The sequence below is a fragment of the Bombina bombina genome, chromosome 2 (assembly GCF_027579735.1).
Source record: "Bombina bombina isolate aBomBom1 chromosome 2, aBomBom1.pri, whole genome shotgun sequence".
Classification (NCBI taxonomy): Eukaryota; Metazoa; Chordata; class Amphibia; order Anura; family Bombinatoridae; genus Bombina; species Bombina bombina.
The window spans coordinates 764,943,594-764,957,690 of NC_069500.1; the positions used below are offsets into that span (position 1 = coordinate 764,943,594).

The 14,097-nt window shown below is 37.8% G+C and overlaps 1 protein-coding gene across 1 annotated transcript in view; it reads left to right on the forward strand.

The window, feature by feature from the left end:
- Positions 1-11,033: 11,033 nt before the first annotated feature.
- SLC35E1 (solute carrier family 35 member E1) overlaps positions 11,034-14,097 on the forward strand; it is a 68,389-nt gene continuing 65,325 nt past the window's right edge. Inside the window, exon 1 of the mRNA XM_053702899.1 lies at positions 11,034-11,467. Within this exon, the coding sequence (XP_053558874.1) occupies positions 11,113-11,467 (355 nt within the window). The 5' untranslated portion in view covers positions 11,034-11,112. The remainder of the gene's footprint in view (positions 11,468-14,097) is intronic.

Here is a 14,097-nt window from a genome sequence, read left to right on the forward strand (position 1 = left end):
ACAGGATTAGAATAGTTACACAGATATAGTACAGGAGACAGTGATATGAGCACAATGTGTAAGACTCAACAAGTGACAAATAAAGAGTACAGTAGAACCGAAAAGCATTCAATAAAAAATAATAGTAGTGGTTGTGCGGCAACTGGGTCACTGTAGTAATGTACACTTCTTCCTTTTGAAGTTGGTAACCAAGTGGAAAGATATGTACTCTTGTGTCGTTAATGTCCAAGTAGGGGTAGACATACCAGCAACCAGTATAGTTGGATTTGTTACTGCTATACTTAAGAGTTACTATACATTATTAACAGTGCAATGAAACCAGGGTTAAGACTCAAGTGAGTTGAAACCCATAAGGGAACAGTGGGGAGAGAAAAGAAATGCGGAGGAGGGAGAGGAGAAGCAGAAGTTTGTCTGTTTTTGCAAACCACTACTATAATGTTGGTAACTGCGGAGACTTCCAGTGTAAGGCTATAAGGGATTTCATGCCGTTAAGGCCTATTCTCAAAAGTGTTGCTCTAATTTTACATCTAAGTTGTGTGCTCATTTAGGAAGGCAACTGTGGGAGTTAACATGAAATCCAGTCCTTAAAGAACTTGGAATGTGTGTTCGATATCTCGCCAAAAAAGGGCAAGTTTGCAACAGTGCCACAACATGTGTAGCATATTGCCGGTAATCTCGGAGTTCCAGCATGTTGCTGTATTACAGCCTCTACAGCATATTGCCGATGAAGCAGGGTAACTTTTTTAATCTCACTGGGGTCAGGTACCAACGTAGAAGGATCTTGTCGTTTAGTTCAATGATCTTAGATGATGTGGAGGACTTGCACTTGCCAAGCAGGATTTGTTAGTCTTCTCTTGGTTTCAATTTGCCTTGGTCGAGGTGATTGGCAATGGGTACCGAGTCTAACACTTCTTGGACATGATGGCCTTTCTTTTGTAGTTCGAACCCTCCCATGAATTCTATATTTGAGAAGACTGGGGTCGTGGTTGTGGATAGGGTCGAGTTTGATTTGAGTAGATAGTCCCAGGTATAAAAGATGTGTCTATAGAGGGGGGGGGGGGAATGAACAGAGTGGAGTTCGCTTAGTTTTAGGGAGCCAACCAAAGGGTCCCTGTGTAGGGAGCTTTAAGTAAATGAGAGTCCAAAGACACCCAGGCCTTGAAATCTCCTCTACAGAGCGAGTCTAGGAGTCACTGTAGGACTACAATGTGGTAGTAGAGGTGAATATTGGGAAGTCCTAAACCACCATTTAGTTGGGACATATAAATTGTGTTTTTATTTATTCTGGGTAGGTCCGGCCCCATATGAAGGTATCAATAGAGCAATGTAACTGCTGGAGATAAAGCCTAGGGAGAGCTATAGGCATTGCTTGGAGTATGTATAACATTTTGGGTAAGATGGTCATTTTAATTGACTGAATTCTACCCCACCATGATAAAGTCTTTCCAGGTTAGAATGTTGGATATGTTGAAGTAGTGGTTTATAGTTGAGAGAGAACAGATGTGAGAAGTGTGGAGACAACACCATTCCCAAGTATTTTAGGTGGGAAGATGGAAGCCTAAAGGGGCAGATGTGTTTAAATTTGAAAAGTCAACAGAGTTCATAGAGACATTGAGAATTTCTGATTTAATAAACACATTTTTTTTATGTATGAAAATGTATCTGAAGTGCAGGATGATATTTTTATTAGTTCGGTAATACTCTGTGCCAGTCAGTTAATTTTTTGACGTTGGAAAAACAGAGACAGGGGTTTTTCTGAGTTTCTTAAAAGAGTTCAAACTCGGCCAATATATCTGATCCCTCTGAATGTTTTTTTTTTTTTTTAAAGTACTGAGATATAGAAGAAAGGGATCTTAAAATATAAATCTTAAAAAAGGGATCTTAAAATATAAATCTTAAAAATGGTTAAACTCGCTTTAGAATTGGAGTTTAACCTCTTAAGGACACAGCTTCAGTTTGCTCAATTGTTTCATGACAGAATAATTCCGTCATTGGTCCATAAGGGGTTATTATGGTAAATGTATGTAATGTAATATGAATATATATATATACCATTATAGAAGAGGACTGCACTCACTGGATTTGGTATATAAAATAAAAAAAATTATTTTATATACCAAATCCAGTGAGTGCAGTCCTCTTCTATAATGGATTATTGATATACCTGACTTGGCACCCTGGTTGATGTCCCTATTGCATTGTGAGTGCAGACACACATGGAAGTTATATATATATATATATATATATATATATATATTGTATGAAGATGTTGTCAAATGTAAATTACGTTTTACTTGAAACCTAACACTGGTTATATTTCATCATATTGTTTCAACTTTGATTGTAAAGAGTATCTTTTTTTTTTCTTTTCGTGAATTTTATTTAATTTGTCATTATAGTTTATGTAGGGAAAAGAGCAAATACTGTATTCTGACTCACACTATACCTTTAATATGGGTAGATCTCCCAAAAACCCTTTACTCCCTATGGGTAAATACAACACACAATCTACAAAAGAAGGGAGCAGCGCTTATACAGCCATCAAAATACCCACTATAGGATATAAACAATAGGACTCCTAGACTCAGGTCTCTGAAAGTAGGATCCAATGGATACTATACAAAAAATGCCACTATTAATGCAAACATAGTACATAGTACAGAAAATAATTTATTGAAGAATAACCAGATAAATAATAAAATGCAATAAAAAGATACAACTATATCCGGATATGTAACAAACCTAAATATCACAATACGATAATCTGTTCTGGAACCAAGTGGTAAAAAACTAAAAATCTATAAAAAAAAAAACTCCTGAAGGAGGATTAATAAAATAAGATTGAAAAGTTGGATGATCCACATTCCGGTCTCAAATGTTAGTGCCCCAGAGGTAAGTCTTTCAGTGATCCAAATGTAATATAAGGCCTCTGGATGGCATTCAGTGCTGCCCAATATTTATATGGGGTGGTGAAAACTAAGGAGCGTTGTTATCTTTCCACCACTATTTTGTGCGGTGTGTAGATTCTACTGTGCCCTGTGCGTCAGCCTTTTCAACTGCGTGATCACACGGAAGTGTGTATACCCACTTAGAAGTGAGTCTTTAAACAGAAATACTTGCTGCAGCCTGGAGTTCCAGTCGCCGTTAGCCCAAATCCTTTTACTTTATGGATCCAGCCGTTACCGGCATCCACCAAGTTTGCCTGTCCAGCTGTGCTTTGAGATTCGAAAAATGCCAATCAGGGTACGCCTCTACGCGTGTGTCAGCTCAGAGAGCCTTTATCAAGAGTACCTGATTGGCTGTTAGGTCTCTTCTTATATATGGCGATTCTTTAACCCTTTTCTGGCATGTTCAATATGTGTAATCCATTGGGGTGTCCACTCTTTATTCTTATTCATAGGCGAAAATAGATTTACTTGGTCATTTCTTGCTTGCAGATTTATCCTCACATGGTTCCACATTGTTATTTCCATAACTTGTACATGCAAATTATTGTGCCTCCTTGGAGTCGAACCTCAGTGCTATCAAGTATCCCATGTTAAAAAAAATATATATATGTACCTCCTAACCTGCTCAGCCATTGTGCTGTGGGCATTATCAGTTGCATTTTTTTAGTCCTTTGTATGGTAGAAAATTATGTATTTTCAATCCATATAAATCAGGTGTGGGATAAAATATATAAGTGAAGCACTCTAGGGGATTAAACTCCTGAATCCTAGGTGTTACACTTCCTGAAAATCTTGTCTCTAACCACTTGGCCACCATTCCACTTCCTGATACACTTGGTCCCATGATTCTTTAAAATAATTAAAATCTATTTTCTAATTAACAGTTATCTTATAGCAATATACAGGTAATCCAAAAATGTATATATGGCAATTCTAGGAATTTTTTAAAGAGAGTATGTATATATTTATTGATGATCAAACTATAAAAAAAAATATATTGAATCAAATGTACTGTTACCCTCTAGAAATGTGTTTTGTATATTATTATAAGGGTACATCCTACTCTATCTATATACAGATTATATTCTGATCTGTCTCTCAAGTGTGGATACTTTGTACATCATTGTATGTGGTCTTTAGCTTGGGAAGAATATATGTTTATATACACATCCTTAATAATTTCTGCAATGCGTCTCCTTTCTATACATAGCACAACACATGTAGATCCAATTCTGCATTTAGGCCTGAAGGGGGGTACAGGGTGTCAAATTCGTATATAAATCTTGCTTCATTTAGCAGAAGGGTTTGTTCAAAATCCCCTTTTCAGCCATCTGATTTGACTTTCTTTATCCCCCAAAAAAGCATATCTTTAGTGTTTCTACCATGAACTTTTTAAAAATGTCTTTATAATACTGTCTCGGCTTTCACGTTTTCTATTTGCCAGATGTGTTGTCTCATCCGGTCCTTCAATTGTCTGCTCGTTTGGCCTAAATATTGCAGGTAACATGAACACTGTAATAAATATATGACAGTCTTGTCTACACACCTAATCATGTCTTTTATTGTAAAGTTTTTTTTTATTTTTTGACATTTTCACTGTTTTGGTCTTATGGCTAAATTGGCAAGCCTTGCAGTCTGTACATGGAAAAAAAAACATGAAGCTTTTCACCCTCCAGATTTCTTTGTTCTACTTGATTTGTTTTTCTTTTGAATTCACTGGGTGCTAAGATGTTTTTAAGATTCCTGGCTTTTTTGTAGATAAACTTGAGCTTATACGCTGTCCGTATTTATCATTGCGCAAGCAGTTCTGGTGAACTGCTTGTGCAATACCGCCCCCTTCAGATTCGCGACCAATCGGACGCTAGCAGGAGGTGTCAATCAACCCGATCGTATTAGATTGGGCGGATTAATGTCCGCGGCCTCAGAGGAGGTGTACAAGTTAAGAAGCAGCGGTCTTAAGACTGCTGCTTCTTAACTCCTATTTCCGGCGACCCTTTAGGGTATACAGCCCCATTCAGGCCATTATAAATCAGCCCCATAATGTTAGTGATTGCTTTGTGATCAGTGCTATAACCTTTGATGAATGGGACATCCCATTCATTCGTAGTGTAGTCAATTCCTCTCTTCCTCACATCACCCTTTTCTGTTTGTTTATATACAACTTCTCCCTATTCATGGATCATACTGTTTGAATTGTATTGTCTATTTTTAGTTAGCTAAAATTGCCATCACTGAATCCGATATGACAAAGTTTACTCAATGTGAGATTTATACTAAGTTTGATCATATTTTTAAATAAACTTTAGAGGAGTCTAAGAAACTAGTAATTCAAACTAAAACTGGTTTAACCAGAAAAATTCAGATAAACCTCGCAATAAGAGAAATAAGAACAGGAGATACCCCAATAGGAGACAGAACCAGTCCCAACAAGAGAATATAATAGGTTCCAGCAAGAAAGTAACTTTTACTGATTCTGAAAATGAGTATACTAATGAAGATAGATTTGCATCAAGTTTTGAGGGGGTCTATGGGGAGGAAGGTACATCAGAAGGGGAGGAACAACACAATAGTATAGGAACTAGCAGCACAGGGGGGGTAGTTCCCAAAAGGGCATTTGAAAGGGCCATCAGGAACAAGGGGCTAAACCTAAAACCAATGGATTAAATACCTATAAGGAAAATAAAGTTACTACAGGTCCAAATGCTAAAAAGTCCCATAACCAGAAAAATAATATGCCAATACCCAGGTTTTTCACGGGGCCCCCAAACAATTCCAGGGAGGGGGGTCAGGTAACCGGAGGACCAGACAACAAGGGGAATGTAGAGCATCCGAGATATATACTGAGGGGGAAAAATGCCAAAATAAAGAAGTACCAATGAATATGGCTATAAACATTTCGACACATAACTTGACAGATATGAAGTTTAGACTTTTAAATCTTGGTTTGGGATTTATCCCTTCCAGGAAATTTGACCTTTTTCAAACTATACTCGATGTAAACAAATTGATAAGGGATTTTACTCTTAGAAAATTATTTTCTGATAGTGCCCCACCTAACAATAAAGAGGTAGAATCTTCCAATATAGGGGCTGAAGCCAGCAGTCATTTAAGTTGAGGACACGTGTGCCCTAGTTACCCCTAGAGGAACTTCAAAGTGAAAATAGGCATCAAGAGTCCCCTCCGGGGTTTGAATATTAAACCTAGGTTTCAAGCTAAGTCCAATTTCTATCCTATTCAGGCCAGGGGAAAATCCTTGGAGGTATTTCACTAAAGGGTAGTTGAGGATCTTACAAACCTCTCTAAGTCAAAAGATTTGAGTCCCCATATTCTCACTATAAAAGGAACGAGAGGCTTTATTGAATCTCCAAAAGAACGAGGGGATTGTGATTAGACAATCTGACAAAGGTGGAAGCGTAGTAGTGATAAATAGAGTTGACTATATTAATGAGGCCTTGAGGCAGCTTGAAGATGTTGACACATATTTGGTTTTGCCTAGGAACCCTACGGAAATTTTCACCAGAGAATTGTCCCACCTATTGGACGAGGTTGTAGAGGGGGGATTGATGGATCACAATATGGCTCACCAGCTTTTGGTTAATGACCCAGTGACACCTATCTTCCACCACCTCCCAAAGATGCACAAGAGTCTGTCTGACATAAAGGGGAGGCCCATAGTAGCGTGTATTGGATCACTACTAGAACCGCTATCTAAGTGGGTTGACAATTATTTAAAACCCTTAGTCCAATTACTTTCTAGCTACATTAGGGATACCTCACATGCTTTGCAGTTAATGGAAACTGTGGTGTGGAAAGAGGGGTACAGTTGGTTAACAGTGGATGTGGTCTTGCTGTACTCCTCTATTCCACATGCTCGTGGTTTGACTGCTATAAGGCATTTTTTGGATGTAATTACAGACCTGTCAGAGGAGTGGAAGGTTTTGATTGTTAGAATTGCCCCCTCCTATGCCAAACTGTTTTTGGGTTGGTGGGAGCGGTCCCATGTCTATGGAGGTAGTGCCACCCCTTCTGGCCACATCGTTAGATATGTGATATTTATACACAATCTACTTATGATATGGTCCTCCAACTCACAGTCTGCCAGTGATTTTGTTGCCACACTTAATTGCAATAATGTGAGATTGCAATTTACTTTTGAATGGCAAAAAAACAAGATTATTTTTTTTGGACATTTCACTCTCAGGAGCTGTAAAAGGAGGTAAAATGATCTCTGCTCTCTACAGAAAACCCATCTCGGGCAATAGTCTTTTACATGCCCGTAGTTGCCAACTGAAACATGTCTTTAAGGGAATAGCAAAGAGTCAATTTTTGAGAGCTAAACGGAATTGTGCTATGGAGGGAACTTTTCAGATAGAGAGCAGAGATTTAAAATATAGAATGATGAAGAGAGGCTATCCTAAGAAGGTTGTTGACAAAGCCTTCTTTGAAAGTAAAGACACAAAAAGAGAAACCCTGTTGAATGGGAACTATGTGTTAAAGAAGCAATTAGAGTTCCCTAATCAACAAAAACCTAAGTTCATTACTTCATATTCTAGTCAATATGACCAAGTCTGTCAAGTGGTCAAGAGAAATTTGCTGATCTTGATGGGTGATAAAAGTTTGAGAAAGACTATAGAAAAAGGTTGCATGTTTGTTCCCAAAAGAAATGTTACACTTGGTAACATTCTTGCTCCAAGCATGCTAAGAACTGAAAAGAATACTGCCAGTTCTTGGATGCAATTTAATGGCTCATATAAATGTGGGAGGAGGATAAGCACATTGTGCAACCATATAAATGTAACAACCCCATTTAACTCCCATGTTACAGGAGAGGAGTTTCCAATCAAAGGCTGCATAAATTGTAAGAGTACTTTTGTAGTATACATAATTGAGTGCACCAAATGTCAAAAACAGTATACAGGCAGAACCACAAGGGATGTTGGTAAATGCATTATAGAACATTTGTCATATATTTCTAGTGAACTTTATTGAAATCCACCATAAGAATGTGAATACTTTTAGATGGCAAGCCAAAGAACAGGTTAAGAGACCACCAAGAGGTGGTGACAAGCTTCCTATACTCTGCAGACAGGAGACCTATTGGATCTTCAGAACTCAGAGTTAATTCCCGCAGGGCTTTAACTCTGAGTTTGACATAATAAACGTTTGGCAGAAGTGAGGCTTGCCATCACCCCTGTGCTCTTTTTGCTGGTTCAATCATGATCTATTAGTATAGGTACTACCTATGGATTTTAAGAACTTAAGGTGGTCTATGGTGATCGAGTGAAATTATCCTGCATATTAATTTAATGTATGTTTCGAGTATGCCCTAGGATTGTTTTCTTTTGATCATAAAAGTACTGCTTTGTAAGATAAGACAGACAGATTTTATAATCTTCATTACTGCTCTTTGCTCACCATGTATGTACATATGGATATGCAATTAGTCAATTTTTACTAATTACTAATATGTTAAGTGATAAATGACATCTAATTGAAGGATAATTGTTCATGTTCTGATTGCAACCTTCTATTAATACTATTACATACGTTAACATTCATAAACGCATATGCAAGTATGCACAATTTATATAAATACTATTAGTAAAAGAGCATATGCTGCTCTCTATAGTTATCTATTTGTTATGACGATGTTTCAAATTATGCCTAATAGTATTGTAAGATCTTTGTTGGTACTCACTACTTCTGTTCTTTTAAATAAGTAAAATACGCTTGTAATATTGAACATTATGAATATTAATTAACTGATAGTATTTGTTATGATACTAAATGAACATTAATACAATTATAATTAGAATATAAGTCCAACCCCTCTCTATGTATTTTATTATATTTTCTCTGAGTATGTATTATTTGTATATAGGGTTATGTTGTTGGTATCCTTGCTTTTAGCCAATCAGGAAGTAGAGTATCCTGTTTAAATAGGTGCTCTTCATAACAGGTGTTAGTCTATGATTTCGGTCAATACGACCGAAACCGGTCAGACTTTGTTCTGCCATGAACCTAACCTACATGTTTCCTGTGTGTTTTTAAAACTGGAATAAAGTGGAAGAATTTTTTGTTTAATCCGCTTAGTTTGGAACTTCTTTTTTCATATCCGGATATAGTGTATCTTTTTATTGCATTTTATTATATATCTGTTTATTCTTATCAATAAATTATTTTCTGTACTATATTTGTATTAATTGTGGCATTTTTTATATGGTATCTATTGGATCCTACTTTCAGAGATCTGAGTCTAGGAGTCCTGTTGTTTATATCATATAGTAGGTCCTTTGATTGCATTATAGTTCATGTACTCTTACTTCTGTCTGTATATCTGTGAGCGCTTAATAAAAAAAAAAATACGTCATGAGGAACTGCTGGTTCCTTCCCACATGAGAAGTCCTTCTCCTCGTCTAGAATGTCTCCAGTGCAAGCATGTGGAAGCTATCCTCCTCTGTTCCGTTACCATCATCTGATTTTGCCACCATGCCATCTTTTTGAGGTGACTCCCATTGCTTATCCCAGTCCCTGGATCCAGCTGTATGTGCCTTAGTAAAAACAACTCAAAAATTAATTTTCAAAAATCTGGAAAAGGAACACAAACAAAAGTGTATCTTGTGCTTGCCTCTGAATGGTTACTCCTAGAGGCATCCACTTGTATCAACTCACCACTCCTCCACATTTAGATTTACCAAGAGTAGGGGAGCCACAAATTAATTCTTAGTTGAAACCTATAACTAAACTGCCTCAACCTACCACTCTAGATGCCACCACCCCTAACTCCAATAAACTGTGAGAACTGAGACCACATTATAAAAAAATGAAACACCTTCTGCCCTGCAGACAAAACTCTTATCAGCCTCCCCACTAATCTACACATGGCCTTCCTGATCACTACCTCTATTTCATCTACCTTCAAGCACCTGAGACAAACTAGGAAAAAGCAGCTACAAATCATAATGTAGGCCTACTCAAACCTTGTTCCCTACTTGCCCCAGCTGGGTATACTGCACACTTCAGGCTCTACCGATCTGTAGGACTGCTCCTGCTCACCAACAGCCTCTGCAAAGGCCAGTGGGGCATCTAATTAACACCCAGACTCTTGACCCACTTCCGGCTCCCAGATGTATCAGTGTCACAAGTTCTAGCCAAAGACTTATCTCCCAATGTTCCCTGAGGGGGAACCACAACTGCTGTATGTTGCCCCAGCATTTTCTTTGCACCACCTGATCTCTTCTTTTTTCCCCTTAAAGCTTTACGTGCAGGAGGCCATGATATTCTGGTGGTATGGCTTATTAAGTAAACGCAGAGCTGGAGCCTTGATCCAGAACAAGAAGCTGGCCAACCACCTGGGTAGGGGCCCCAGAAGGTCCTCTGGCTCCCAAGACAGAAGAAGATGCTGTTAAAACTACTATCAAACTGAACAACTCCCTTACACTGTGCAACTAAATATCCTTGCTTGTGTCCCACACAACTAACCCCAAAATCTCTACATTCCAACTATATGTCCAAGCGCTTCCTATATTTTGTTCTCCATATCCCTAAACCTGAAAACATCATCAAAACTTTGTAAAAAAAACAATTTAATTTTAATTTAGACGTTTAATATGACTGCACTCACGTGTAAGCGTAACGTGACCATTGTGGTCGTCTTGTGCTATAAAAATAATAATCTTAATTTTTTTTCTTTATCATCAGGGGAAGCTAAAACAGATTCCTACAACCATTTAGATTCTCTGTTGCGGTCTTGTTTTTCAGTTCTTTTGTTTAATCAAAAAGAATCCAAACGTCCATAGAACACCCGGAAGTTCTACACTAACACTTATCACGAACCATGCGAGTTAAACATCCGGTGTAACATCTGCTTAGGAAACTCTTGAGCGTTTTCGTTACGATTTTAAACAATTAGTAGGATAAGAACTGCATGAAAATTTTCTTAAAGCGCACCTCAAACGCGTTTAAATAGCAAAGTGTAATTTCTAATATGCATTGCATGTATGACGTACACATTTAAAGAGCTCAACCCAGGGGAAGTGACGCGATCATGAAAATGCCCTATCACCTCTCAGTCTCTTGACGTCTCCCCTTCCACGTCTGTGCTCTGTGTGTCCTGGTCTGACGCTCAGCTTGCCCGGGTGGGAGGCTGAGGGACTGGCTGGTGATGGCTGCAGTGGCCGGTGCAGGAGGCGGGGGAACGGAACCGGTGGTTGGGGTCCGCGAGGGGGCTCGGGTGGCGGTGCTGTGTCTTCTCTGGTACTCGGTGAGTTCCGGTGGTAACGTGGTGAACAAGATTATCCTAAACGGCTTTCCTTACCCGGTCACGGTATCCCTATTCCACATACTAGCTATATGCTGCTTCCTGCCTCCGCTGCTCCGGGCATGGGGAGTACCGCACACTCAGCTCCCAGCGCGGTATTACCGCTGGTACATCATCCCACTGGCCTTCGGAAAGTACTTTGCATCTGTCTCAGCTCATTTCAGCATTTGGAAGGTGCCCGTGTCGTACGCACACACTGGTAAGACCCTGAGGGGCGGGGACCTGTTCTAGCGGGGTGTGTGAGATCAGGTGGGCTTAGCAGGTGCTGGATCATTATTTATATTTCAAGAAGTCAAGATGCAAGTGCGCAGGTAGTAATGAAATAGATGGGGATACGAGATATGTTGAATTTCGTTACTACTTGTTTGTTTTTAGTACTCATTGCCCCTTTAGCCGGGCCGCCTTAAACGGGACGCGAGATTTTAAATGTGTATTGTGACAGGTGAATAATCATTGGCGCTTATAAATTGAAAGCCTCATATACCCTAGTATATTTTGTATGTCTTAGAATAATATATTTGAGTAGAACACATGCCTATTTAATAGTTCTTTTACACCACAAAGAACTGAAGTCATGAAAGCGTTAACTTCACATGGCACAATAATTCAACTGAAGGCAGGAAGGGAGGTTTTCATGCTGCATGATTACTTGCAACATTGAATAAACGTTGTCTTAACAGTTGCTGCACTTAGAATAAAAACAAACAAACCTAAACTACTAAAATTGTCAGACTCCTAATAAAATATGCTAAAATAAGAAATTACCAATGTAAAGCAAACACCTAGAAGTGAGACTAATTTAGGGGTATATCTTAATTCAAACTAAATGTCTCTCCAAACATAATACAATTTGTGCACTGAAATATTGTATAAGCAGGATATAAGTAGTTTATAGCTTTTCTTTGAAAATAACATTTTGGGACATCTATATTGGTGTGAACTTCATTGCTGCATACTCATAAGCTATTCACTCCTAATTTTTAATACCACAAATATTTCCACTACTCTGATCACTGCTAGGGAACTAATTCATTGTATTCGTTGTCATCCAGCATGTCCATGGAATCTTTTAATTGTTAAAGTTAAATTTTACCTTTCATCTTGAGTGCTCTGGATTTACTTTCTGCTCAACCTTATTCATTATAATCTGACACATGTTCAGACATGGCAAAATATTATGGGCTTTTAGAACTTTGAGCTATCATTGCTCAGCATGTCAAAGATGCATTAGCTGTAGTGCGTTCTGGATGTGGCATGGGGTGTGTACATGCTGCTTGCTTCTGTTCTATGTAGAAAGGTTTTCTTAGGCAAGTATGGGAGGCCATAAGCACCGCCGGTGCTAGGATTTTTGGATACACAGGCGAAGACACATTTTGCCAATAGCAGGGCCTGTCAATCACCCAAGGAAGCGAGTTTGAGGTGATTTATCTCTGCCACCCAAGATAAGAAGCAAACTCATTCTTCAACTTCTCAGAAGCTGTAAATATATCATTTTCCTATAAGTATACATTTTTCAAGCACTACAATAGATCACATTACCTTGTAGAGGAGTATTGTCAAATGTTGACCAGGGGACCAGCACAATTCATACTTATTTTGGACAAGTGTCATTGTATGGTGATGTTAATGACATTTATACAATAATGAAAACACTCTGTACTATATGATAAGCTATACACTAATAAACATGCTGCACTATATAATGATGTAGAGATTTCATACACTAAAAACACAGAACAGGCTGCCCTGTATACGGATTAGAGGTGCCCATACATCCTGCAGTATATGAAAAGTTGGAGGAGTGTCAGTGCTTCTATTACTGGGTGGAGGCGAGTTCCTCTGCAGTCACTGGCTCCACTAACTGTTGCAAAGGCTACTAAAGTTTTGCAGAGAGCACAGGGACTGTGCAGTGAGATTTCAGCCTGATACTTCCAGCTGTTCTGGCTGACCTGCAGTGTCTGGGACCCCCTTCCATTCTAGCCTACTAAAAAGCCTAAATTAGGCAGCAAAGATATATATATATATATATATATATATATATATATATATATATATATATACACACACACATTTTTGGCTATTTATTTGATGCTAGCCTAGAGCTGCTGTTTAAGTTTATTACTTGACTTACTGTTCTGCATATGAGTTTTCTAGGACTATACTTTATTTGGATAATTGGTAAAAAAAAAAAAACCTGTTTAATATGATTCTGTTACATAGAACTAAATGAAGAATAATACAGTATATTGATATGTATAATTGTTTTAAGTAGGGATGCACCAAAATTTTGGTCACAGAAACATTTTTGCCTGTTTTTTTTTTTTTTCTTGGTAAAATTATTGTGTAGCATATTATTGTTTTAAGATATTTTTGTCCAATTTTAGTGTGTTACTTTCAATAAAAGTGTGGGCTTTTTTATTGGCTCTAATTATGCAAAAAAAAACTAAAAAATAATAATTTGAAAATAATTTGAAAAAATACATTTTCCGTATCAGTCTCGGTTTTCGGCCAAGTGCATCCCGGATTTTCGGATTCGGTTTCGGTCCAGAATTTCCATTTCGGTGCATCACTAATTAAAAAAAAAAAAAATATATATATATATATATATATATATATATATATATATATATATATATATATATATATATATATATATATATATATATATATATATATATATATATATATATATATATATATATATATCATGCACAACATTTGCGTCCCTCCTGCAGGGACGCACTTAGGCAGTTGCTAAGCCTGCCTCTATTGTAGAACTTGCCTCAAGTGTTACTTTTTTTTCTGTTTACAGTTAGATGCATGGAAAGA